Below are 24,898 nucleotides of genomic sequence, written 5' to 3' on the forward strand. Positions count from 1 at the left end.
GGACGTTGGCCACACACCTGTGTGTATATCAGATCCCACATCGGCTTTCATTCCCACAACAAAATTGTGGTGACGTAAAGATCAGGTCAAAGGAACGAAACTATTTTTAATGAGTGTTCCCAGGAGCACATCGGGCTCAATAATTTTGTACTGTTGGTCAGGAAACAAGGAGTTTGGACCGCTCGCCTTTTAACATTTTCTAGGTCATAGGATTTTTTTAAAAAAATGAATGGGCAGAGTAAACATAACAGTTGGCTGTCCTTTTGATTTTGGATTCTCAGGTGATTTTGTAGGATTTTGGCAAATATCGTACAGAGAGCTTTTCTGTCCATTTAGAATTTGTTAGAGCTGTCTTGTGCCTTTGACCTTTGAGGTTCATGGGTATCTCATTCACCAGCTATACCATACAGACAGTAAAGACCACATTTCTCTAAAACTATGTACTTAAACTGATGGTCCTAACATGAAGATATAATATTGTTGTACATGATAATGAGAAATATTATTAAAGGAATGGTGAAATTGGCATTTAAATTGCCAAAAAGCAGGAAATTCTCACCATCAAATGCTTTATCAGCCCGACTTTGCTGTTACTTATTTATAAAGTGTATTGAATAAATCATAATCAGGCCATGTTTATCTGCCTTAGCACCATTTATTGTTCTAGAATCAGAAAAAAAGTTTAAGATACATTTCCAGCTGCAGTGTTGGAAGCCTGACCAGTGAATAAATGTGGATCTCTCACTTCTCTGATAACGTGGCCATCTAAGCTGCAGCCTCCAGCCACCTTCCACCCATCCTCCCTCACTCTCCCCCTTTTTTTTTCACTGGCGCTGTGGAGAATTTCATTTGGTTTGGAGGCTCAGCTGCTCTCTCCCCCATCCCCCATCATCTCATTCATCCATCCATCCATCACTCTCACCAGCTCTGGGCATGGCAAATGATTACCCTGCACACCGCTCTCCAGGCTGACAAGAACCTACAGGGTATCAGCAGGTCTTAAAGTCTACAAAAAAAGGTCTTAAAATCATCTCAGTGAAACCTGATTTACAAAACATATTAGCTGAGATGACATTGTATTTACCATCATCAAAGGGGCAGTCAGCAATTCTAAAGCAACACAAGAATATTTCCTCATGGTCTGCTGGCTGTCGGTTCTGTGCGTGCGGGAAGAAAATCTGGGTTGTCATCTTTTGATCGGTTGGACTTTCTTCCTCATTACAGCAAACTGACTCATTTCGTGACAAGTTCACAGCTTTGATAGTTTCTTTTTTTCACTTCCTGTTCAATTTTTTCCCTAAATACATTTTTGGTGCAGTGGCTAATTCGCCTGAAGCAATTTCCTCCTTCTGGGTTTTTGTGGGTTTTCAGTTTTAGCATCATGTGCCTTTCCATTCTGAACCAAAGTATCACTGGTGAATTCTCGCCTCTTCTCTGGGACAAAAACTGTCACGTTTAAATATACTGTTTGTGTAAAACATCCCTGTTTGGTAAATTCTAAGGCAGAAATCTGTGCCTGTTCAAAGAACAGCCCTGGTCTCTATACTGTGTGTGCAACAACTCCCCTGTTACCACTAGCTATTCTCTCTGTGACGTCTCCTCTCTCCCTTTCTCACCCTCCTTCCTTTGTTGCAGCTTCCCTTTGCACCCACATGTCAAGTTTTTCCAGTAAAACAATACAATAAAGCTCCTTCTTTGACAGACTTTGCTTTGATGAAACCAGGCTTTTCAGTGCAATCTGAGCTGCGATGCTGCAATTTGTGTTTGAATTCAGCGAAAAGTGGAATTTTGGTGCGAAAACATTAAAGTGATTTTCACTGTGAGTGTGATGACTTCGGGATATCTAATCACTTCGGTATCATCTACCAAATTGGCTGTTAATCTTCTGACACTAAAATGTCAAAATTCCTCTTTGATTTCACTTAAAAGCTTTTCATTGTTGTTTTTCAGCGTCATGACTAAGGCTACCAGTAATTCCGGCACAGGTTGGTTCTTTCATCAGGCCACTGCTTCCTTAAGAAGGGCAGGAGGATTTGCAGTATGGGGAACAAATTGGGTCTGCAAGGATTTTCAATATGAATTCATCTGTTTATTATTTTTGGATTAATCCATGAAGAGTCCAAGGTGACACCTTTTAGAATACTATTTTTTTCTGACCAACAGTCCAATATTCAAATAGATAAAGTTTATGACGATATAAATCAGAGATAAGCAGGACATTTTCAGACTGTAGAGACTGAAATCAGATGCTTTGGAAGTGTTCTTGAAAAATGACTCAAACAATGAATCCAGTATCAGTATCAGTTGTCTGTTGATTCATTTTGTCTGTATTTTCATTTGGGTTCCTGTGCCTACGTTAGGAAGAGAGCTGGTTTTTTAACATATCTGACATTCGGTTCAGCTCATTGTCTTTCTACTCACTGAAGACAAGGAAACAAACTGATCTTTTCTCCCTTCAGTCTTCGATCATCGCTTTCGACGGCAAGGATCTCCCACAGGTTCAGCCTCTCTCAATGATTGAAGAAGAGCATCGTCCTTTCTTTTTATGGACATGAGCTGGTGCAATAGATTCAGAATCTGGTGGCCGACATGTCTTGTCAAATAAATCACCCTGAAAACAAAACTGGGTACAATAATTTTATTCAGCGGTTCTTGACTGGGGAGATGGAGGAGGTCTGGGGTTACCTGTCCTGCTGACGATTGACTGATTTAAAGAGGAGGAGGAGAGAAGGGGAGAGGAGAAAAGGGAAAAGAAAGAGAGATGATGGTGAGAGAAGCAAGCTGTTCATCTGTCTCTCCTCCAACACCAACCACTCCCGTTTTCTCTCCTCCATTTGTTTTCCTTCTATTTTTTTTTAAGCCAGAGGAATGTTACACATCCGCAGTACAGTGGAGTGGTGGTGGTGGTAGTGGTGGCGTGTGTTTGTGTGTGTGCGTGTGTGCGTGCATGAGTTTTTTTTATGTGTCAGGTTTATGTGAGCCAGTGTTTGTGCTTGTGTGTATTTGTCTCTCTTTTGTGAGTGTTTGCTTTGTAGAGAGAGTGGGCGGCGGCGGGGGGGGGGGGGGGGATATAGTGTGTGTGTGTGTGTGTGTTTGTGTTAAGGTATATGCGCGCAGCCGGTGTCATCATTTTTTCACATCCCCCTCTCCCACATGCATATTTCATGGAACTGGCCATTTATGTCTCAGACACACTGCAGTGTTGTTTGTGTGTGTGTGTGTGTGTGTGTGTGTGTGTGTGTGTGTGTGTGTTATTGTGACCCTGTGTGCTGTCCAAGCCTACTTATACTAAACAGAATGATATTGAATTATCAAAATGATAGTTCTGCTAAGAAAAGCCTCTAAATGTTGTAGATCGGTGGACAGAAGGCTGCTTCCTGCTGCGAGCTGCTCCTGTGATTGAGCTTCATCGTCCTGCTGTAGGAGCCGTCTGTGTTTGACTGATGTGTTTTCATAACATCTCTGTGGTTCAGACTGAAGGTATCAGAATTACATTCACACACGGGCCACCGCCTCCAGATTTTCTCCTCCGCCTGAATGTGCCTTTACCGAATGTTTGTAGTGACAAAGGACAAGGATAGGTCTCTGTCCTGACTGGTAAATAGCAAATGGATTTTGTACATCTGATTATACCTGTGTGCATGTGTGAGAACCTCTATCATCAATGGTTAGGGTAAGGTTAGGGTAAGTGTTAGGGTAAGGCAAGTCGTGGTTAGGGTTTGGGTAAGGCCGTGTATGTTCAGATATAAAAGCTGAATCAGATTTAGCTTTTTCTGCAACACAACTTAGCGCCATTCAACAAAGAGTTGTGTGGGCCAATCACAAACATGTGACTGCGACTTACCTCAAGATCGTTGTAGAACAGTTGTAGACGTGAACTCTCCAAGGTTGTCAAGTCTTGGCGGTGTTACAAACCAATGTTCTGTGTTTTGGCGTTGAACATGCTTTTTTAAAACACATAAATCTGTTCCTCCAACTGGACCTACAGGATCGGATTTCATTGTCTCACCCCCCCTTGGTGTAGGAAAATGAAACAACACATCCCCGCCAACACATCCCCTTGTGTTGTTTCATTTCAGGGCAAATGTCTGTGTGAATACGGCCCAAGTCTCCATGAAATGTAAGCTAAAGTAATGTCCCCTGAAAGGATGGAAACACAACTGTGTGTGCGCGCGCATAGCTATACATATGTGGCAGCTGTACACAAGATGCAGTGTTTGGTCTGTAAACAGCAGCGGCTGCTGTGTCACCATGAGCAGTGTGAAGCTTGGTTGGAGCCCAGATTGTCTGAAATGGTCCATGCAGGAACTGAACGAGCCCATAAACTGGGCCATTGCATAACCCTGAGCTTTTATTAAGCATAGTTGATTTATTGTTCAGTTGATAAACAGAATTAAAACCAGTAAATTAAAAAAATATATATTTTAAAGCAAACAATGGCAGAATATTAACTGGTTCCAGTATCTCCGATGTGAATATTTGGTTGACTTCCTCGTCCTCTAAGGTTTAATATCTTAGGGTTTTTGGATATTTAAAACATGGGAGGTTGTCACCTGGGTTTGTATGGATTTTTATTTTAAATGTTTTTACATTTTATTGACAAGAGTTCATAAATAAATCATAACAACAACCTGCAGATGAATCGTCACTTGCATGTTTGTTGCGGCCCTTGTTTTTTAATCTGATCCTGCCTGTTGTTAATTTGTTTCCTGCTATAGATAAATATTTTGTAGTCTCTAATTTCACTATTAAATTCATGTTAAAAAATACATATATACTTCTCTATCTTTCATGAAAAAACATTAATTCAAATAAACATTTTACAGAACAGAACCGTGTTTTTCTTTGCCCAACATTTTTACTTCAGAATGTGTTGGATGGCTTCAGGTGGCTCAACTGTTCTGCTGTTATTTGAGGCACACGTTTCTCTGCTGCACTTGCGGGCTCTGAAAGCTACAGTTGCAGAAATGGAACCTGTTTTACAGTAAACGGCAACACGTGGAGGTTTCACTTCCCTTGTCATTTGTATTGATACAACACAGTCTGTGGTTGGACCCGAGCGAAAGGTTTCTTTCTTTCACACCTGGGCCACTCGCAGACAAAATGAAAGCAGTTTTGGTATTGAGTTTGATCTTTAACATTTAGATGATAGTCAAGGTAGGGCAGCAGTAGAAAAAGCCTCAGCTCTGTCCTCTTGAACAGAGTGACTTGACAATATTCCTGCATCACGAAAAAAAGAAAAACATTCCTGAAGGAAGTAAATCAAAAGCCAATGAGTGAGGTGAGGACTCTTTCATTCCAAAATTCTGTATGCTAACATTGAAATGTGGCTAATTATGCATCGCCTTTATTGTTTGCATTGTACATATAAGTGTCTTCATGTTTAAAAAGCTGTCGGTAGGGTTAGGACACAAATAGCACAGAGCACAGCGGCCTTTTTAAATGTCAGTGGAATGCGGAGCCCCCAAGAAGAATGTGCATCAAAATAAGAAAAATAATCAAGGCGTAAAGGTTATGGACACCCACTACACCAGACGTACTCTGTGCATGACAGTAATAACTACTGTGTGTGCATATATAATTGAAAAGCTTAATGGAGACTGGCACATTGGGTCCTAATAGCCCTGTGTACTTTGTCATTTGAGGGGCGTGTGTTTGTGTGCATCTGTGATTTCTTTATGCTCGCTCTGTCATTAAAAGAGATGAAGGCAGGAGGTTTTTACAAGACACACAAGTCTTACCGTGTGTGTGTGCGTGTGCGTGCGTGCGTGCGTGCGTGCGTGCGTGTGCACTTCTGTCTTTGTGTGGACCAGTTTGACTATTAGACCTTGTGGAGTGAGGACATTTTAACTTCACCTTCAAATAACTTTTTGTGTTAAGAGTTGGCTCCAGGGTTCAGGTAACAATTAGGTGAAGGACATCGATGGGGTTGGGTTGGGTTTAGGCATCTAGCTGTGATGGTTAAGTTTTAGGGTATGGTGCTTGGGAATGTCATTGATAGAGTTGGTTCCAAACCCCCTCTGGTGATGATCAGCGACGCCTTGTTGTGACTCATTGAACACCAGTGCAAATGAAAATACGTTGTTAGTCCACATACAAGAATTACTTGGGCAGAAATAATCATCGCACAGGACTGTGCCCAACCCAGCGAGGTAGCAGCAGCCGTTAGCCAGTTAACACAAGAAGCAGTCCTTTCTTCAGTCTTCACATTCTTCCAGACAAAAGCAAGCATGTGGTCACTGGAGACACAAATCAATACCAGGTGTGAATGTAATCAGGTCAAAATCATATACTTGGATATGAAACACATTTCATTTTTTTAATGTAGCAACTATGATGTGTTTAGTTTTTGATTCATTTCAGTTATCGTGCATGCAGTAAGAATAAGTGCTGTTGCGTTTCTCTATCTAAACAAACAGAATCTTTTTTTAAGTTTTACATTTACACCTGTACGAATGTTCTTTAGTTTTGGCAAACTTTCAGCTAAACTTCAGGTCAGTGCTTTTCCCATACTCCTGCTGCAGCTTCTCTATCCCTCTGCCACCTGGGATGTTCCACCTCAACCTCGCGTTGAGCCAGGGAAAATCCTTCGCTGGTGAAAGTTTTTTCTCATTCCAACGCAGAGGAAAAGTGGTGTATCGAGTTCACTGCTTCCGAAGATCAGTGGTGTCTCTATGTATGAGGACATGTGCTGATCCAACTGACTGGTCCTGACACTAGGAAAATAGGAAATCAAACTGTCTCTCTACTGAGACTTTTATTGTCTGCACTGTTGTGCACGTGTAGTAAAATGCTAGTCTCTTGTGTGGATGTGTGTGTAGTTTTTTTTTAAACATCTCTGAGGCAAACTGGTAGCTCAGCTCTGCCTTCGGCTTGGTTAAGAGGCAGCACCCCAGCATCAAGCCTAATAAAGACAGAATATTGAAGTATACCTGGTTATGAATGTAAAATTATTATTTTAATACCTGGTCGTGTTGACATTGGCAGAAGGACGAGCAGAGCAGCCAAGTGGCTTCCTCCTCAGTATCTCCCTCCTGCTTGTCCAGTGTTCCAAGTCGAGCTGAGCGTAACACTGCGTTCACACAGAGTCGTAGACGGTTTCTGGACTCTCATAAATCTCTTGCTCTGCCGATGTGTCAGGCACAAAATGTACACAATCTGTGGCCAATGTCCTACGCAGAGGGAAGTTTTTAATTTGCGGTTGGGCAGTTTCTTTCCAGAGAAAAGAATAGATTTTTTTTACCATGGTGTGTTCTATTTAATACAGTAATGATGATGTCAGAGTGGGCAAGACTGATTGGCATTACCACCCTGGTACTGGTACTTACATACATACCATCGGTCATTAAAAAGATTGGTACTGGCATTTAATCTCAAGAGTTCAAGAGTCAATTTCTAAACCTATTTCTCATTCCCCTCCCGTTTCAGCAAATGGTGATGAGCCTGCGGGTGTCAGAGCTACAGGTGCTGCTGGGCTACGCGGGGCGCAACAAGCACGGACGCAAGCACGAGCTGCTGACCAAGGCGCTGCATCTGCTGAAGGCCGGCTGCAGCCCGGCCGTGCACATGAAGATCAAAGAGCTCTACCGACGACGCTTCCCTGCCAAAATGATATCCCACTCAGAGCTGGCTCTGTCTGGACCGCACCACCCAGCCACTGCTGGAATGGTGGGAGGAGGGGGCGCCGCGCTGCCCGCTGGCTTGACACAGCTGACTTATGAGGGGCATGCCGGTCACGGCGGTGCCCCGTCGCCTGCTGCCCTACTGCCCCTCTCACTGCTCGGCCCTGGGAAGCATGAGCTGACCGGGCTGACACACCACCTACCCACCTCAGCCACGCTGCATCCGGTCCATCCAGATGTCAAACTCCAGAGGCTCCCCTTCTACGACATGCTGGACGAACTCATCAAGCCCACAAGTCTAGGTAAGGAAATCTGCGAGAATAAGTCTGTTTTTTGTGTGAGATGTATTTGTGGAGGTAAGGGGAAGTAATAGCACTGTATCAAAACAGAAGGGGTCATTTTTAGTGATAAAAAAACATAACATAACATAACATAACAAGTTATAAAACTGTATATCCCCGATATTTTTTCACATTTCTCTCTAGGCGTATGTCAAAATATTAATTAGGCTTTATCCATCATTCATAAAAAAAAAGATTCTCTTGTCCTACTTCACAGATTTTACCTTTAAGGGGTTGTTGCTGAAGTTCAGTTTATTATCTCCATTAATAATCCTGCAGTTGGCCACCGCCTTAAAACCAATACATAAATAATGAATTATACATCATGTTTTTCTATGGATCTGAATTTTGAGAATGACTGGATAGCGGTTCAGTATAAATTATAGGTGAATAATGGCTCTTGTTTTGATGTTAAAATGTTATATATAGACTGCTGTGCTGTAATTTGTTTTGGGTGGTTTGTGATATTTTCATTGTATGTATATTATTTCGCTACTAGACCAATTATTCATCTCTGTGGAGCCACTGAATATCTATGAATCACTGCATGAAGGCCGTCAACAACATATGTTGACTGTACATTTATCTAAAAGGTATTGTGTCTGCTATGAAACCACATTCAGTGAGGATTTTGTTAGATGTTTAAAAGGAAACTGTCTTTCCATTGCAGAGTCAAACCTCAATCTGTGGCACTGCTGAGAAAACACAACATTTGTGATCTGGCTCTGTGAAACACAATGACCGCTTAGCTTCCTTAGCAAAACTTAACTTTGTTCCCATGTTGGTGATACACAGCTGAGAAGAGAAGATCCTATTTTTACTTATTTTTTTTATTCTTTATAGAAAACATGTTTACACTTTTATACTGATGGTGTATTTTTGTAAACAAAACGGATTACAGATAAATAAATTAATAATATAATTATTAAGCCAATGGAAACCTTGGTTTAAAATCTTATATTTTTCTTAAAGCTGTATTATCTGCAATCACCAGCAGAGGGCGACTCACTGGTTACAAAAATAAGTCCCTACTTCTCACTTGATTTATAACTTCAGTCAACATTTTCCTGCAGAAAAAAAACAATTTACTGTTTCAATCGCCATTTTCTTCTTCAATACTGCATGATGTAAATTTTTGAAATTGTGGTCTCATTTAGAGTAAAATAGACAATAAAGCACCGTATACATTGGTGTGTGGCTGGTCCATCCAATCGGTGCATGGTTGCAGGTAGGTGACCATGCAGAGGATGAGCTCTCAGTCAGTCCCACCCCCAATTCTACATCCGCTTGCAAAATAACCCCAACATGGCGCTGGTCAAATTGTGAAACTTTAGGCTTCAAAATGGCCGTTCACATACCAGCGGGTGACGTCACGGTGGGTTGCCACCGGGCTGTGCCCCATCCCCCCTATAAACCAGCGTGAGGAATGCAAACAAAAACACAAATCTTTCATGTAAAATAGCTAAAACCTTTTTCACGTCAGACCCCATCTCGAACCAAATATTCAGTATCTTTTCATGTCTAATTTCGTGAAGGCCCAGGGTTGAAGCATTACGTTTCATATCCAGTACACTTTAATCCACTACTTAAGAGACGGGTAATCTTGGCTTTATCTTGGTCAAATTTGTCATTATATTAGCTGTGCATCCAGCACCCAGCCTTCATTTAGCATAATAATACTCTTAGGGGCTCTGGGACAGATTGCAAATATATGGAAATGTCTAGATTTTCCTACATTAGCATTTTAATGGAGTACGAGACCATCTCGTGATTAATTTGCCTGCAGATACATGTACAAACACAGCGCCTGCAGCTCTGTCATCACACCCTCTTTCTCCTCATCCCTCTCCCTTTCTCACTCTATCCATTTCCTGCACATTTCCCTTCCTTCTCTGCCTCCACGCTCTCTCTCTCTCCCTCCCCCTCCTTGTCTTCTATACTCGCTCTGTCTCCGTGGCCGTCCTCGATCAGAATTTGCATGCAAAGTGATTAAATCACACAGGCGTACACCTGTGCCTGCAGAACACACCCGCCCCTCATTTGAATCATATCAGCCTGTCACTCGTGGATACACACCCATCTGCACATGCAGTACTTTCAAAAACACAAACCTACTTTCCAATAAATAATGCATGTTGATCATATTGGTCTCGGAGAAGCAGAGAGAGTGAGGGGATGAGTGTGAGGAGGGAAAACCCACAGGAAGATGTTGCACGGCGCTATACCTGCTTCAAAAAATCAAATTCAGCCGCAGCTCAGAGGTGATGACCTTCTTTAACCTAATAATGGAGGGCAGTAATGGAACCACTTGATTCATTGTGATTCCCCACTCATGGGCCGGCTGGAAGATTTTTCTCATAGTGTCCTGACTCCCAACAACACTCTTCCACAGACTTTCTCTTTTCAGTTTTACTTCCCTATGATTTTCTGATTACTGTTACCTCCCTCTCTCTCCCTCTCTCTCTCTCTCTCTCTCTCTCTCTCTCTCTCTCTCTCTCTCTCTCTCTTTCTCTCTCTCTTTCTCTCTCTCTCTCTCTCTCTCTCTCTCTCTCTCTCTCTCTCTCTCTCTCTCTCTCTCTCTCTCTCCCTCTCCCTCTCCCCCATTGTTGTTGCTTCTCCTGTTGCCGCGCCTCTCATTTCGTTTTTTTTCCCCCCGACTCCCTTCCCCCCACTTGCTTACTCTCCTGGTTTGCTAGATTGTTTTTTTTTGCTGGAGAAAGCTGATTTGTTGGCCGTGTCTCTGCTTTGCTGTGTTTCTAACAGGGTTTTTACAAGTGCACATGTGCGTGACAGACTTAAGACAGTGCAGTGGAATTACACATTATCAATTGGAATAAACAAGTGTTTTCACAGCTGAACTGGTTATTTGTAAAAGAAAAGAGAAAAAATCAGACACAAGTGAATTAGAAAATTTAAATTTGATTTGGTCTGCTTGCAGTTACACCAAAAATTTGGCTTAAAAGAAAAGAGACAAGTAAAAAAACAGTGCTGTAAAAACTAAATTGGACGTTGGTTGGTTTATGCCACTTGTCGTTAAACGGGCCATGATGCAATAAAACAGTTTGAACATTTGACTCAAACAATGTTAGCACTTCGTCTTACGCAACAATTGACAGAACCAGCAAGAGAAAAAACGTATACGATCTCTTCCATACTAGTGCTGCACAATTTCACATTTTTCCCCAAAACAACTATAAATTCATTTCCTAAACTAAAATTCTATGAGTTCTGACCATTGCTTTCATCTAAGTGTATATTCCTCTCATGTTGGTTTCCCCCCATTTTGAATATTTGGATGCTTAATTCAAAAAGCTTTAGAGGTGTTGTTTTTTTGGGGCCGTCTGGTCACAGGGACAGGACTTTTGGCAGAAATGTCGTCCCTTCTGCCATAGCAGCCTTAAACCAACTGCGCTGTTGACACTGCTGTACAGACCCAGTCTCATCTGTGTGTATGTGTGTGTTTATACTGTATATATGTTTGGACTGAGAGATATATGGGTGTTGTAGCTGTCTGTATGTTTCTGTGAGGACGCTGTACAGATTGTGAAAACACATCCGTTTCCGGCAGTTAATCATTTTTCGATGATGTGTGCTATCTCAATACATACATACCTTTTTTTTAACCATTAGATTAATGAGCGGTGGTTTTGATGGTTTTTGGTTTCCCAACACTTCACACAGTAAGTCACATATGGAAGAAAGCCTTGCATTCCCAGTAAGAAGAAAACTGTTCCCTCTCACTGCAGACCCAGTCCCTATTTCTCAGTCCAGATACTAAACACTGCTGCAGCTAATATCACAAATAACCTTCAGATATTACAGCTCTGGTAGAAGAGTTGGAAATAAATGTGGCTACTGATCAGCTGCATGTACATACATATGCAGTAAGTGAGGAATTGAATGTGTAAACGTGTCCTTCGATTTCCTGCCCTAACCTGATTTCTCACAGTAACCTGTTTTGTTTTTTCTGGTGTGCATGTAAATGTAGTTATTTTCACTCACACCATCCTCCCTCCCTGTCATTATCCCTCCCTTCCCCTCCCTACTGTGCACTCTTGTGCTCTTTGCTGAGAGTTATGGGAGAAGGGTTAGTTGGCTCACAGTTTAGCCTTGCCAGTATAAACTGGTCTACAGACAGCCTTCTCCTTTATTACCAAAGGAAACTCACTGGTTTAAATCCACTCTTATCTCCATCATTATCCATCATTATCCCTCCGCCATACAGAACTATGCCTCTCTACTCATTATGGATATCATTGTGCTGCACATGCATTATACATGATTTAATCACCATATCTCCAGGAAAAAGAGATGCAAGCCCATTTAGCATTTTATGAATGGTTTTTTTTGGGGGGGGTGGCATAATGTATTGTTACATGAGAAGATATCTGTGATATTCATACAATGGAGGAAAATGAATTTGAGGGAGAAAAAAAGTGGGGTTTAAGTGATTCAACCGTCTCTTACTTAGAAGACGAGTCGCTCCACGATTTGTCTCTGTGCTGAATCTTGAACACGTTTCAGAAAAGTAGTTGTCAGGGTTACATTTTTGGGATTTTTTTTTCACTGCTCATTTAGACAATAGATCTTTCTCATATTTGCATTTAGTTTTCTTTCAATGTCCTAGAAAATAAAGTTTAAAAAAAGTGATCCATACAAAAAGCTGAACTCATCCATATTGTTGTATGTAGAAATCGTCCTTCATAATCTTCTCACATAACCAGCTGCACCATGACATAAAGCACAACCACACACATGTATTTGCTCCGTTAAATGCATGTGTTTTATATTCTGTGGTAGTTTGTCAGTATATGAACAGTAAAATATGTCAGACATACGATTGGTCTGAACACACACAGTTGCAAATATACCGTACATATATCATCCAGATTTTTTCCATATGTTAATGTGGGGCGGGAGCTACATGTCCTCTGTGACGGAGGTGGATGCAGCTGTAACAGCAGGAGAGCTGCTCGTGCTCTGTCCATGACAAGCTTCCCTGCCGTCAGCAGCAGAGCTGCTCGCGTCCCCGTCACTGTTGGCAGGTTAAAAAAAACACCGATATTTTGGACTGACTTTCAGTGTTTTTTCTACATTGAAAGTTATTCCTTCTCTTCCTGTATAATCAAGAAAAAAAGGTGAATCACTGAGAGACGCTCCGGGTCCAAGTCCTCATGATGGCAGATGATGCTGGAGTGTCCTTGAGCGCTGCATATCTTGTTTTGCCCTTGGTTTGGCAAGCGAATACATGTCGCCTCAGTGAATCAGTAAAGATAGTGTATTTCATACAGTATCAGCTGTGGGCAACAGGCTCTGATGGCCATGTTCCCAAATATCAACAGTGCAGGAGCCGATAAAGCACCTCTACACTGCAACACCAGGACACAACCTGACGTTCACCAGCACATGCAATGACCTCGGCATGATCCAGAGCAAAATCTCTTTCTCGCTGTAAACAGTTCGTCCTTCTCACAAAGAATGAACATCAACAAAGGAGCCCCGGCTTCTCTGAACTATAAACACGCCGCACAAAATGGCTTCCATCTTTCAGAGCCTATTAAACCAGCATCATTTTCTTTGAGGCCTGGGTTGATGCATCATCATCAACATCATGCCTGATTGGACAGACCTGAACCCTGATTGTAACTCTCAACATTTGTCGCTCTTTTATCTGACCCCAGATATAAACAGCGCTGTTCTTTCCACCGTTGTCAGACATTCAGTGTTTCTCTTTGTGTATTCCGTGCTGTACTCGCTTAGACACGGCATATAATTATCATCCACAACGTTAACAGTGATCAGTGAAAATTGCACCAAGCCAGCTCCAAACTTATTGTTAAATAGGATTTACATTTATACAGATAGAAGGGACAGCTGCCAGAATGAAATTTTGAAGCCAGCCTTGGCCGTCCTGTAAGCTCACTGGAATGTCTTAATGAGCGCTGTCAGTATATAACTGTACAGCGCCCTTATGCAGATAATAAAGGGTAATCACTGCAGTGAGGGGGAGAGGAAGTAACCCTTCTGGAAAGTTCTCCGTTGTCAGTGTGGGTGTAACATCCCGATCTGACCTTTTGTTGCGGATCCTTCCAGCACTGTAGTTTTGAATTTGAGTGACGCTGAAAGGATTTTTTCGTCTTTGTTCGGCCTGTGGATGTTGTGTTTGTTTGTGTGTGTGTGTCTTGTGTGTGTGTGTGTGTGTGTGTCTTGTGTGTGTATCTTGTGTATGTGTGTGTGTGTGTGTGTGTGTGTGTGTGTGTGTGTGTGTGTGTGTGTCTTGTGTGTGTGTCTTGTGTATGTGTGTGTGTGTGTGTGTGTGTGTCTTGTGTGTGTGTCTTGTGTATGTGTGTGTGTGTGTGTGTGTGTGTGTGTGTGTGTGTGTGTGTCTTGTGTGTGTGTGTGTGTGTGTGTCTTGTGTGTGTGCGTGTGGTGTACCAAACACAGAAAAAGTAGCAACACCACTAACAAGTTAATAAACTCCAGCTGGGCTTTGTTGTGTTGTAGAGCCGAGCACATTCTCTGGAGCTTAGCTCACACACATCTTCTTTTCAAACCAGACCTGAAATCAGAACCAAGGCTTTTCTTTATTTACTGTAGGTTCCAAATCAGCACGGTAACAACGTTCATACTTTCTATACTAACAGCCATTGATAGCCACAAATGAGCTTGTTGGTAGTCTACTCCATATTTCCACTATATGAAATACTATATGACTTCTGGGTTTCACTGGAGCTGTAGGAGAAAATGTATAAAAAATTCTCTGTAATTTAACGAGTGTCTTGAGATCAGATGTGATCAAACTGGTTCATAAATCTAGTTATGTGAAAACATTAATATGCAGGGTGCAAAGACTTTACGTTTTATCTCTCATTAGAGTTTTTATCTGTGTGAAGAGAATTTATGTAGGACCTTCGGCCCATGTGAACCATTATTATAGTCTGTGGTTTTTCCCATAGTCTCCTTCATTAATTCAGATTGACAAAATTATACTTCTTCAAAATAGTTGTTTGAAGTTACAGCTACAGTTGTTTTCTTCCAGTGAGAGGAATGTTTAAAGATGTCTTTGTCTTGGTTTCCAGTTCAGAGGTTACAAGAAAGCTGAATCTAGAAGACCTGTAATAAATATAACCATAATATTTTGTAATGAAAAGTCTTTTTAGACCAAAATGAACGCCTATATGCTGGCTCTTTAATCTTCTGTGAAACCTGCTTATAAATGGAGTTCTGGGCTTCGAGAATGAGCAAAGACCTGAGAGCACTGTACTGTGTGTTGCCCATAGACTGTATCAAAATAAGCAGGTAACAGGTCTGTTTACAGTTTGAGCTCAGAAAAGCTTTACAGCGTGGGAAAGGGTCTTAGGGGTAGCTGCAGCTGATAGAGCCCCATGACGACAGCAGGGTCATCTGACGCCTGACATTTATGCTGATTCTGCCCTTTCACACCGAAGACAAAAGACAGACGTTAGTGAGTATTGTCCAGTGTGAAAGGGGCTTCTCTAGTTTTTTTTTGTAGTTTTTTTACTATAAACAGCCATCAACCCATTAGAGGTCATTTTCCCATCTGTCATCCTCCTCACCATCTGTCTTTCCAACACATACATTTCACATTATCCGTCCGATTGATGGGTCAGACTTAATTCTTGAGATGAGGGATGAGATTCATCGTGATGAGGAAGATTGAATTCAGATGCGTGGAACGGACGGAGCGCACATCAAACACTGTTGAATACAGCGCCGGATCGATGTCGTCTCCGCATGCGACGAGGACGATCGACCACGAACAAAGCAGCGCAGGAGTTTATATATCACACCATGGACCAACACACATTTAGATTATACCATTTAAGGTTTGACTAGTTTACCCAGACAGATATACAGCACTCTTGAATTCACCATAATTCCGGACAGATCAAACATGGTTTCAAAGTAGTTGGATTTGTTTTAAAGCGTGACATCAAGCACGCAGTCCATCACAAAGTGCAAAGGAGCGTCTTTCAAGTCTGTTCTCTTTGAAAGAATGTTTTTTTTTCCCTCCATAAACTCTAATAGCAACTTTATACCAAGTAGAAACGTGACCTCAGTTGTCCTCCCCTGAAGATTGAACCTTCAACCGGACAGTCAGGTCATGTCAGCTGTGATGTTTAGTCAGAACAAACTCTTGGCTCTCTTTGATGCATGGCTGGAGATTTTCATAGCTATAATCTCTTATTTGTTTGTTGTAATTAGGCTTGTGTCTCAAAATGAATGTCCCAGTGATGAACATGCGGTGACGAAAGCGTGCTTAATAACGGTAATTAAAATTTTGCTCACAGCATCATTAATTTTTGCGTCGTCTTTCAGTGAAGTTAAGTAGAGACTAAATTCATTGAAATTATTCTGTATGACGGAGTCAAAGAAACAAAAATGCTTTTTTCATGTGTAGCGTGGCACGGTGTGTGCGTGTGCGTGCGTGTGCGTGTGCGTGTGTGGGAGAGAGATAGAGAGAGGAAGACATCAGTCAAAGCCCATTTCAACCCTTCTCCTATCGCCAAACCACACACATTGAAATACTGGAAGCACTGACACAGTGAGAGAGAGAGAGAGAGAGTGACTTATAGAGTGATGGAGAGATGAGAGAGAAAGAGAGCAAGCAAGGACAGAGTGAGAGAGTGAGAGAGCACTTTCTATTTATAGCCCGTGTGCGCGGAGAGGAGGAGGAGAGCTCACTGTTGTTCGAAAGCTCACGCGGTGCACACGATTTTGTTCGCCATTACACAGACTGCCACTCAAAAGATGCGGCGACGGAAGCGCACAATAAATGCATCAGCACGCCAAACAAATTATAAACCATGTGGGTGGTGAGATGGGTCATTACTGGGGAAAATAATGGCTGTTTGAAAGGCTGATGAGAGGAAGAGCACAACTGTAGACTTTGTCCCCTTCATCACCCTACATGGAAATGAACTACCTCCACGTACGCTGTTGTGCTGCGTGTGTGCGCGTGAATGATCGCTCACAGCTGTCACTCAGCATTGCTTCGAGTAATTAAAGCAACCATCATGATTCATTATAGGTAAGTCTTTATCTCATCGTCCCCACTCATCCTCGTCATAGCCTTAAGGCCAGAAGAGATTCGGCAATTATGTTTCACAAAATACGACACACAAAGGGAATAAAACAGCACGGAGTTTGAACAGTGATTATAGTTTGTACCTCTTAATCACCAGTGTAAGAAGCATCTATGGGTGGAAAGGCTGAAAGCTTCTGCTCAGTGGCGAAGGTTTGATGGTTTAACCTCAGAAACAAAACAGCGAGGACTCCGCTGTCATCTGTCCTGTCTGTGTTAGAATTAAAAACAGTGTTTTATGGAGACTTGTTTGTCACAACATCGCTGCTCGTGAAAAGCTACGCCTATGAATAGTTTCAAATTTGACAATTATGTGGCGTGAATGAGTGCAGATAATTATTTATGTTATTTCATTCTTCTCAGATTAAATTGTCAATGTGCTTTGCTCTTTTGGACTCCAAAGTCCAACCACGCACACAACTTTTAAATATTATTTTTACCTCTGCCAAGGAGGTTATGTTTTCACCCATATCTGTCTGCTGGTTTATCTGTTTGTATATTTTACAGCAGGATTATTTTCTCTAAACTTTGCAGAGGGATGGGGCCTGGGTCTGGGAAGAACCTATTACATTTTGGTGCAGATTAAGAAGCAGATCGAGGATTTTTTTTCTTCTTATCTCTCACTCGGACCATTTTTTTTAATGACAAATAAATCCTTTAATATCTTATATAACCAGACCATCATTTGTAGGACTGTTCATACTATGCGCTCTACTGAGTGTCATTCTTGTTTTCTTTTGTATTTTACAACGTCAAATGAAAGATCATTACAGTGTTCAACTTTGTTTTCAATATACTTGCTTACACAACAAAATTCGTAGATTATGTGTCTTGCTAAAGTGTGGAAAAACTAATAAAAAACTAAAAAGGAGAGACTTGTCAGTAACAGGATACAGAACTGTTTGAACTGATTGTGGAGGTTCATTATTAACCTGACATAGTTCAAGCACATAACATATACGAAAGCTAAATATGGATTAAACAAACAAAATCATATTCCTTACTTAAGGAGTTGTAGCAGAGCTGGTAAGTGTGTTTTATTTACCATAGACAAATAAAACAGCTTGCTTTCCCCCCCGAGTCCAGTCTTTATGCGAAGTTGATCAACTCCCACCTCCAGCTTCATACTGAACACACGGTCATGATTGAAGTGAATAAACACATTCCCCAAAATGTTTGAGTATTCCTTAAGTGCAGTCTCATGCTAACATATGGGCCCTCACAAACCTTTCTTGCCCTTTGCGAAGTTGCTGTCTCTTTAATGGAGTTTGGGTTAGAAGCCCCAGTTATTTCCAGCACCTGTGGGTGGCTCTATGAATAGAGCGCGCTAGAACACACACACACACACACACACACACACACATTTTTTCTTCGTCTCTGTGTGAGGTGGTGTGGTTTGGATGTCCAGGTGTTCTTTAGCTCCTGAAAACTTTATTACAAGGTGCAAGAGACACTCACTGACACACTGCTCACACACACACACACACACACACACACCTTTTCCGTCTTTCTCTCCCTGTGTATTAAACAGTGGTTCACTGAATTTCACCGTCTATCATGATGCTTGATCTTTTCGTGCTGAGCCTGCAGAGGTTTTGCTGTTCCTGATCTCAGTGTTTGAGCTTCACTGATATTACTGGCCAACATTCTGTCCCTATTCCAACTTGTAATGTGAACATTGGAAAGCAGAACATGATTCCGTCTTGTCTTTACAGGATTTGTAAATCTTCCCAGTTTTTAATAACCTATCTCCTTTCTGTCTCTCTCCCTCTCTCTTTAGCTTCAGACAACAGCCAGCGGTTTCAGGAAACATGTTTCGCTTTTGCATTAACACCACAGCAAGTCCAGCAGATCAGCAGTTCGATGTAAGGCCGCACTGTCAATTGTTTATGAATAATTCATGAAGTGTACGTGCCCTACAGATGGTGTGGTGATAAACTTGTGTCTCTACTCACAGGGACATCTCGGCGACCAAATGTGATTTCTCAGTTCAAGTTCAGCTGCGGTTTTGCCTGTCGGAGACGAGCTGTCCTCAGGAAGACCATTTCCCACCCAACCTCTGTGTGAAAGTCAACGGGAAGCCATGTAACCTGCCGGTGAGGAGCTCAGAGTCGAACACAGAACAAAACCAACAAACATACCGCCTTCTCTGATTGACGAGGATTGTAATGTTTCTATTATTCATTTCTGTTTTCCAGGGTTATCTTCCTCCAACCAAAAACGGTGTCGAGCCCAAGCGGCCCAGCCGGCCCATCAACATTACCTCATTGGTCAGATTGTCCACCACTGTCCCAAACACCATCGTGGTGTCGTGGACCGCTGAGATCGGACGGGTGAGAACCAAAGCCAGAGTCTTTCACAACTTTTACATGAATGTCAACAGTTTTAATACATTGTAAATTGAAATATATTCATAAAATATATTTGTATAATGTTACAAATCATTTTTGTAATTTATATATTTTTTTCTATTTGCTTGTCGCTCTGTGACTGGCCCTGAACTCGGTCTTTATGTGGGAGTTTAAGTGTCAGTTTGCACATTATTGTGTTATTGTATGAGTTCCTGTGTGTCCGCAGAGTTACTCCATGGCAGTGTACTTGGTGAAGCAGCAGTCGTCCACAGTGTTGTTACAGAGACTACGGGCAAAAGGCATCAGAAATCCAGACCACTCCAGGGCACTCAGTAAGGACCGCACGGATTCCACATGCTTTATCAGTCTCAGAATCAATATTGACCTTAATAACCACATCAGGCATCAACTAGACACTAATGCGCCGCATTTTAATACAATTCATTACAGAATTCAGTTGTTCCACTATAATTTTCTTCATACTTTTCTGACATACAAAAAGACACAATGCAACACAAGACAACATAATAAAGTTCCACTGTAAATTTTGTGTATAACAAACTTTTGTAACATTTGGCTCAGTTTTCAGCACCACAGTGACCTCTTGCTTCATGTTATACATGCACAGTAAATGACCCCAGTGACTTTCACACAGTGATGAATGCAAATTTTAAGGAATCGTTATTCGTAGACGCTCTGAGTTTAGATAATGGAATCAGTATTGGGAGAGAAAAATTATTAACTCAGATATGAGCTGATTGTAGAGGTTCATTATTAACTCATATCTCAAGTATGATTTTATATGAACGGCAGTTAAATGATTTTTTAAAAGTATATATTGAATGCTTGTGATGTTGTCTGTCAGCTTGAAGAAGCAGGTTGTGATAGCGTTTGATCATTTGTAGTAATAATGCATATACATATATACATATATATATTTTGTACTGTATGGGAAGTGCTGTAAGAAGAAGTAAGAGGATTGAGGTGCATGGGGGATTCTCTCCTCCCAACATAGAATGAGGAGCATCATTTGTGACCTTGGTGTGAGACAAGTATTAAAGGAGTAACTACCTGAAACAATAAACGGAACACGTCAGTAAAAAGGTCTTGCTGCTGTTTCTGTCTCTCATGTGTGTTTTGTGTTTTGCCTCTTCTCTCCAGTCAAAGAGAAGCTAACAGCAGACCCAGACAGTGAAATAGCCACGACCAGCCTTCGAGTGTCGCTGCTCTGCCCGGTAAACATGCTCCCTTCTCTTCATGAATTTAAGGCGTGTTTAAGAGACCCAGTCATGCCCAAACATGTCCGTCCATTCTTTTCCTTTTCCCTCGTCACTGAATGTGACTCAAACCGCCTTCATGCGCTGACGTCCTGGTTGAATGACTGATGAATGCATGATGCTGTCAAAATGTCTTCTCAGCCCCTATCCAATATCTTCCCCATGTGGGTTTGGCATGTTTATGAATTCCGTAAACCCTCCATCCCCGCTGTGTTTCATCTCCATGCCCTGACTACATGTTTGTGCGCACTGTGCAGCTGGGGAAGATGCGGCTGATGATCCCATGCCGGGCACTGACATGCTCCCACCTGCAGTGCTTTGACGCCACACTCTACATCCAGATGAATGAGAAGAAGCCCACCTGGGTTTGTCCTGTCTGTGACAAGAAGGCCCCCTATGAACACCTCATCATCGACGGGTAAGTCTCCCAACACTCCCCTGCCGGTGACCTGTTTGGAAATTGTGGAAAGTAAGTTAAGAAAAAAGCTAATTCAACCCAAATGTTTGAACATCCTAGTCTTCCAGTCACAGGGAAGTACAGTCTGTAACCTCAGTTTTTGATCTTTATAAGAGGCGTTTGACATTTTGAGAAATATTTTTCTTTTCTTGCTGAGTGTCAAAGAGACAAACTAGCCCAGGAAGTCACTTTGACTGGCCAAAACATGGTGTGTCAGATAACGCCACTTCAGTGTGAGATATAACGAGTCAGCTTTAGAGGTACATTTTTATAAACCTTTGAATAGACTGTTAGCTGTTTCCAGTCTGTATACTAAGCTTCATGTTCCCAGACATGGGAGTCTTCTCATCTATCTCTGAAAAAGAACGCAAATTAGCTTTTATCCCTTATATGATGAAGTGTTCCCTTAAATTGTGTAAGAATCCATGTTGTCCAATTAGAACTAGACGACACAAATTAATGAAATAAGCTGTTGTTTGTTTAATTAATCTCAACTCAGGTTTTTCTTTTTAAGTTATTGTGGGAGCTTTCAGTTCTATCTTGTGGGCTTCTTCTGTCTTTCTCATGTGCATTACAGTAGCCCACAGTAAATTGATCTTGAGTTATGGCTTTAGTTGTCAAACTCAGCTCAACTTTTTGATCTAAATTGACATCTGTCTTTCACTTTCAACACCGATTTACAAAATAATCCCAAAAGAACAACCTTATTTTGTATTGATTGTTGCTTGCACATTTACTCAGGACTTTACCCACAGAGTTCATGTTTCACGTTTTTTTTTATTATTTATAACCTGTCTATAACTAATGTATTTGCGATCATCTCAAAGCTTAGAGTGCCACAGAAACACTCATGTGTGACTTTTAGATCGAAAATGTATGTCCAGAGCATCTTTTAGTCTTGAAGATGACTCTTTGTAGTTTGTAGTTTTTTGGGTTTGTAGTTTGCTTCGGAGATCTGAGGAGAGCAGCTGTAGTCAATTTAGACTCACAACATAAACAGAAAATGCCCGAGAAATGCTTTGGAAAAATCTTTCAGACCGCTCCTGCAGCTTTCAGTATGTTTCACATAGTCACATCACTCATTCAGCCACATTTAAAGCCTCCAGGTGTAATATATATCAATCGTATAATATGAAAATATAGACGTTGGAGTAATCCATGCAGAGAGACAGTGTTGAGTAGGTTACTCTCTTCTTTCAGATTTTAAAGTGGAGTGTCTTTTCCACTGTGCTCAGCCTTTTCTTTAAAAGAAATACCAATTGCTGTGTGTTTGTTTACATCTTGGACGGGCGTGTGAACAAGTTTTTTTTTTGTTCTCAGGCTTTTCGTGGAGATCCTCAACAGCTGCACTGACTGTGATGAGATCCAGTTTAAGGAGGACGGCAGCTGGGCCCCCATGAGGTCTAAGAAGGAAGTGCAGGAGGTCTCCTCTGCATCGTATAACAACGGGCTGGATGGTGAGACGGGGCGTGAGGGGTGAAGGGGGACAGGGTGGAGTCAGAGACAGAAAGGTTGCCTTTACATGACGGCAGTGTGAAGAGGCTGGAAGGATTAAAAGAGGATTTAAGAGACGTGGTGAGAGAGAGAGAGAGAGAGAGAGAAAGTGCATTTACATTCCCTCCTTTGTGTATGCATTGTCAGCCTTAATTTAGTGAAGCATCAATCATAAGGCCACGCAGTAAACTGCCTGTCTCCATAGTAACAAACTTACTGTATCTCATATGAGAGCAGGGGACGTGTACGTGTGCATTTGAGCATGCTCACAATACTCAGCAGCAGTGCTTCATTTTAATACAATCATAAACATTTGTACAAATACAAACTAGTCTCACTGTCACCGCTGCTCTCCAGGTTCATGCCGAACGTCTGCAGGCTCAGATCAGCGGAGCTCCTCGTCGTCCAGCCACGGCGGCGACAGCAGCAAGAAGGTGGAAGTGATCGACTTGACACTGGACAGCTCCTCAGATGACGAAGGGCAGGATTCACCGCCTTCTCCGCCGCCGCCGCCGCCGCCGCCTCTTCCACCCAAAAGACCATGTCCCTCAGTGTCCCCGACCTCGCCGCCCATCATTAACAAAGGGTCAGACACACACTTTTAGACTGTGATCTCACCTCCACGCTAATTTTGGATTTCATTAAATGTGGAAATGAGGCTCATTTCAGTTGCTTGCATGGGTAGTTATGTATCTAGATATTAGGAGTTTTACTCACAAACACACACTTGTCTTTTACAAATCAACATCACTGAAAGTAGGCAGCCAAGGGTGTGGACTGAGAAACGTGTGTCTTATCTTCATTTTCAAAGTTAAAGTAGGTGATTTTCCAAAACAACAACACTGAATCTGTTTGTTTTCATCATGAGCAGAGAGTTAACGTTTAGCCAGGTGTAAGTGGACATGTATGTTAATTTGTCAAATAGAATTAAATGCTTGGCAAACCTCAGGATAAAAAATAAAACCTTGTTAAAGATTTGACTTCAGGTTCCTTTAAACTATAACAACAACAATTTATTTTGAATTCAAATTCATTATGTGCGTCTGTGTAGAAACTGCTGCTGCTGCTCTGCTTCATTTGAGTTAAATGAGTCCTGACGGTTATTGTTTAGAGGTTTGTGTTCTGTGCTCAGTGGAGCAGACGGCACGCCCTGTGACTTACCTGATAAACATGACATGGAATAAAAGTCCTAATTATAAATTAAGTTGCTTCTTTGCCTCTTCATCTCTAAAACTGTCCCTCTGTATCTGCCTTCAGAGTGTTGAACCTGCACCACCAGGCCTCTCCAGTGAGCCGCACCCCCAGCATGCCAGCGATGGACACCGGCTACATCCCTCCTGTACCCCCACTTATCCAAGACTATAGACCCTACTACCACACCCCCAATGACCTGTCAGGTAAACACAGACACACTCACACTCACGGTGACTTGGGAATATTAATTGTAGCGTGTTCATTGCTCAAAACGACAAATTAAAGTCGAGTGTTGCTCAAACTCTCTTTCAAGAGATCCCAGTTTTCCATTTCAATTCAATTAGATTTTATTTGTATAGCGCCAAATCACAACATACTTAAGGCACTTGTTCCATTATTACCAAAATAGTTAGTGATAGTGTGTGATCATTTTGCAAGCTTCTGAGACAATCCAACTATAAAGCGAGGAATCTATGTCTGTATGTGTCCAGAACCCTTAACCCCATTGGTTCTACACTTGGCACGTTTATTGTTTAAGGCCCAAGGAAGTCGGCCATTTGGTATTTGATATAGTCAATATCAATAAACTCGGGATAAACAGAAGAAGGTCTGCCTTCTTCTGCAGTTGTAGGTGCAGGGCAGTGTGCCTCAACAGGAAGTCTGTCTTCGACAGTGTGCCTTAATCCACAGGCTGCCGCTCTTTCGCAGGAGCGTACTACTAAATTACAAATGTTCGCTGCCTTCAACCAAATTCTTTTACGCCGCCAAAAGCTCAACTCTAAAATGGAGGTGTTTCTTTCAGATTAGGCGACTGATATGGGGATCTCTAGCTTCGCTCAATGATGCAACCATTTCATAACGGGTGTATTGTGCAGAACCAAAGAATGAACGATGTCAAGTGTCAAGTTGTTTGTATGAACACACACGACAAAACGCTGCAAGCTGCAATACACAAATCAAATATTGGCTCGCTCCAAGCAGGCATGTTTTCAACGGGCACTGCACTAGTATCAATAATACTGAACAGGAAGGGATGAATATTAGGAAACGTGACAA

The 24,898-nt window shown here is 41.8% G+C and overlaps 1 protein-coding gene across 3 annotated transcripts in view; it reads left to right on the forward strand.

The window, feature by feature from the left end:
* The window catches only part of LOC118302050 (E3 SUMO-protein ligase PIAS1-like), a 46,121-nt gene that overhangs the window by 13,990 nt on the left and 7,233 nt on the right, over positions 1 to 24,898 (forward strand). For 2 of the 3 annotated variants that reach the window (XM_035627853.2, XM_035627852.2), the window contains exons 2-11: positions 7,429 to 7,924; positions 18,850 to 18,934; positions 19,027 to 19,165; positions 19,268 to 19,402; positions 19,647 to 19,752; positions 20,582 to 20,655; positions 20,955 to 21,115; positions 22,475 to 22,611; positions 23,006 to 23,234; positions 23,906 to 24,045. In XM_035627853.2, coding sequence (XP_035483746.2) covers positions 7,429 to 7,924; positions 18,850 to 18,934; positions 19,027 to 19,165; positions 19,268 to 19,402; positions 19,647 to 19,752; positions 20,582 to 20,655; positions 20,955 to 21,115; positions 22,475 to 22,611; positions 23,006 to 23,234; positions 23,906 to 24,045 — 1,702 coding nt within the window. Of the gene's footprint in view, positions 1 to 5,096; positions 5,282 to 7,428; positions 7,925 to 18,849; positions 18,935 to 19,026; positions 19,166 to 19,267; positions 19,403 to 19,646; positions 19,753 to 20,581; positions 20,656 to 20,954; positions 21,116 to 22,474; positions 22,612 to 23,005; positions 23,235 to 23,905; positions 24,046 to 24,898 lie in introns of those variants that run through there. The other variant, XM_035627854.2, reaches the window with a different exon arrangement.

Source organism: Scophthalmus maximus, chromosome 4, assembly GCF_022379125.1.
Source record: "Scophthalmus maximus strain ysfricsl-2021 chromosome 4, ASM2237912v1, whole genome shotgun sequence".
Taxonomy (NCBI): Eukaryota; Metazoa; Chordata; class Actinopteri; order Pleuronectiformes; family Scophthalmidae; genus Scophthalmus; species Scophthalmus maximus.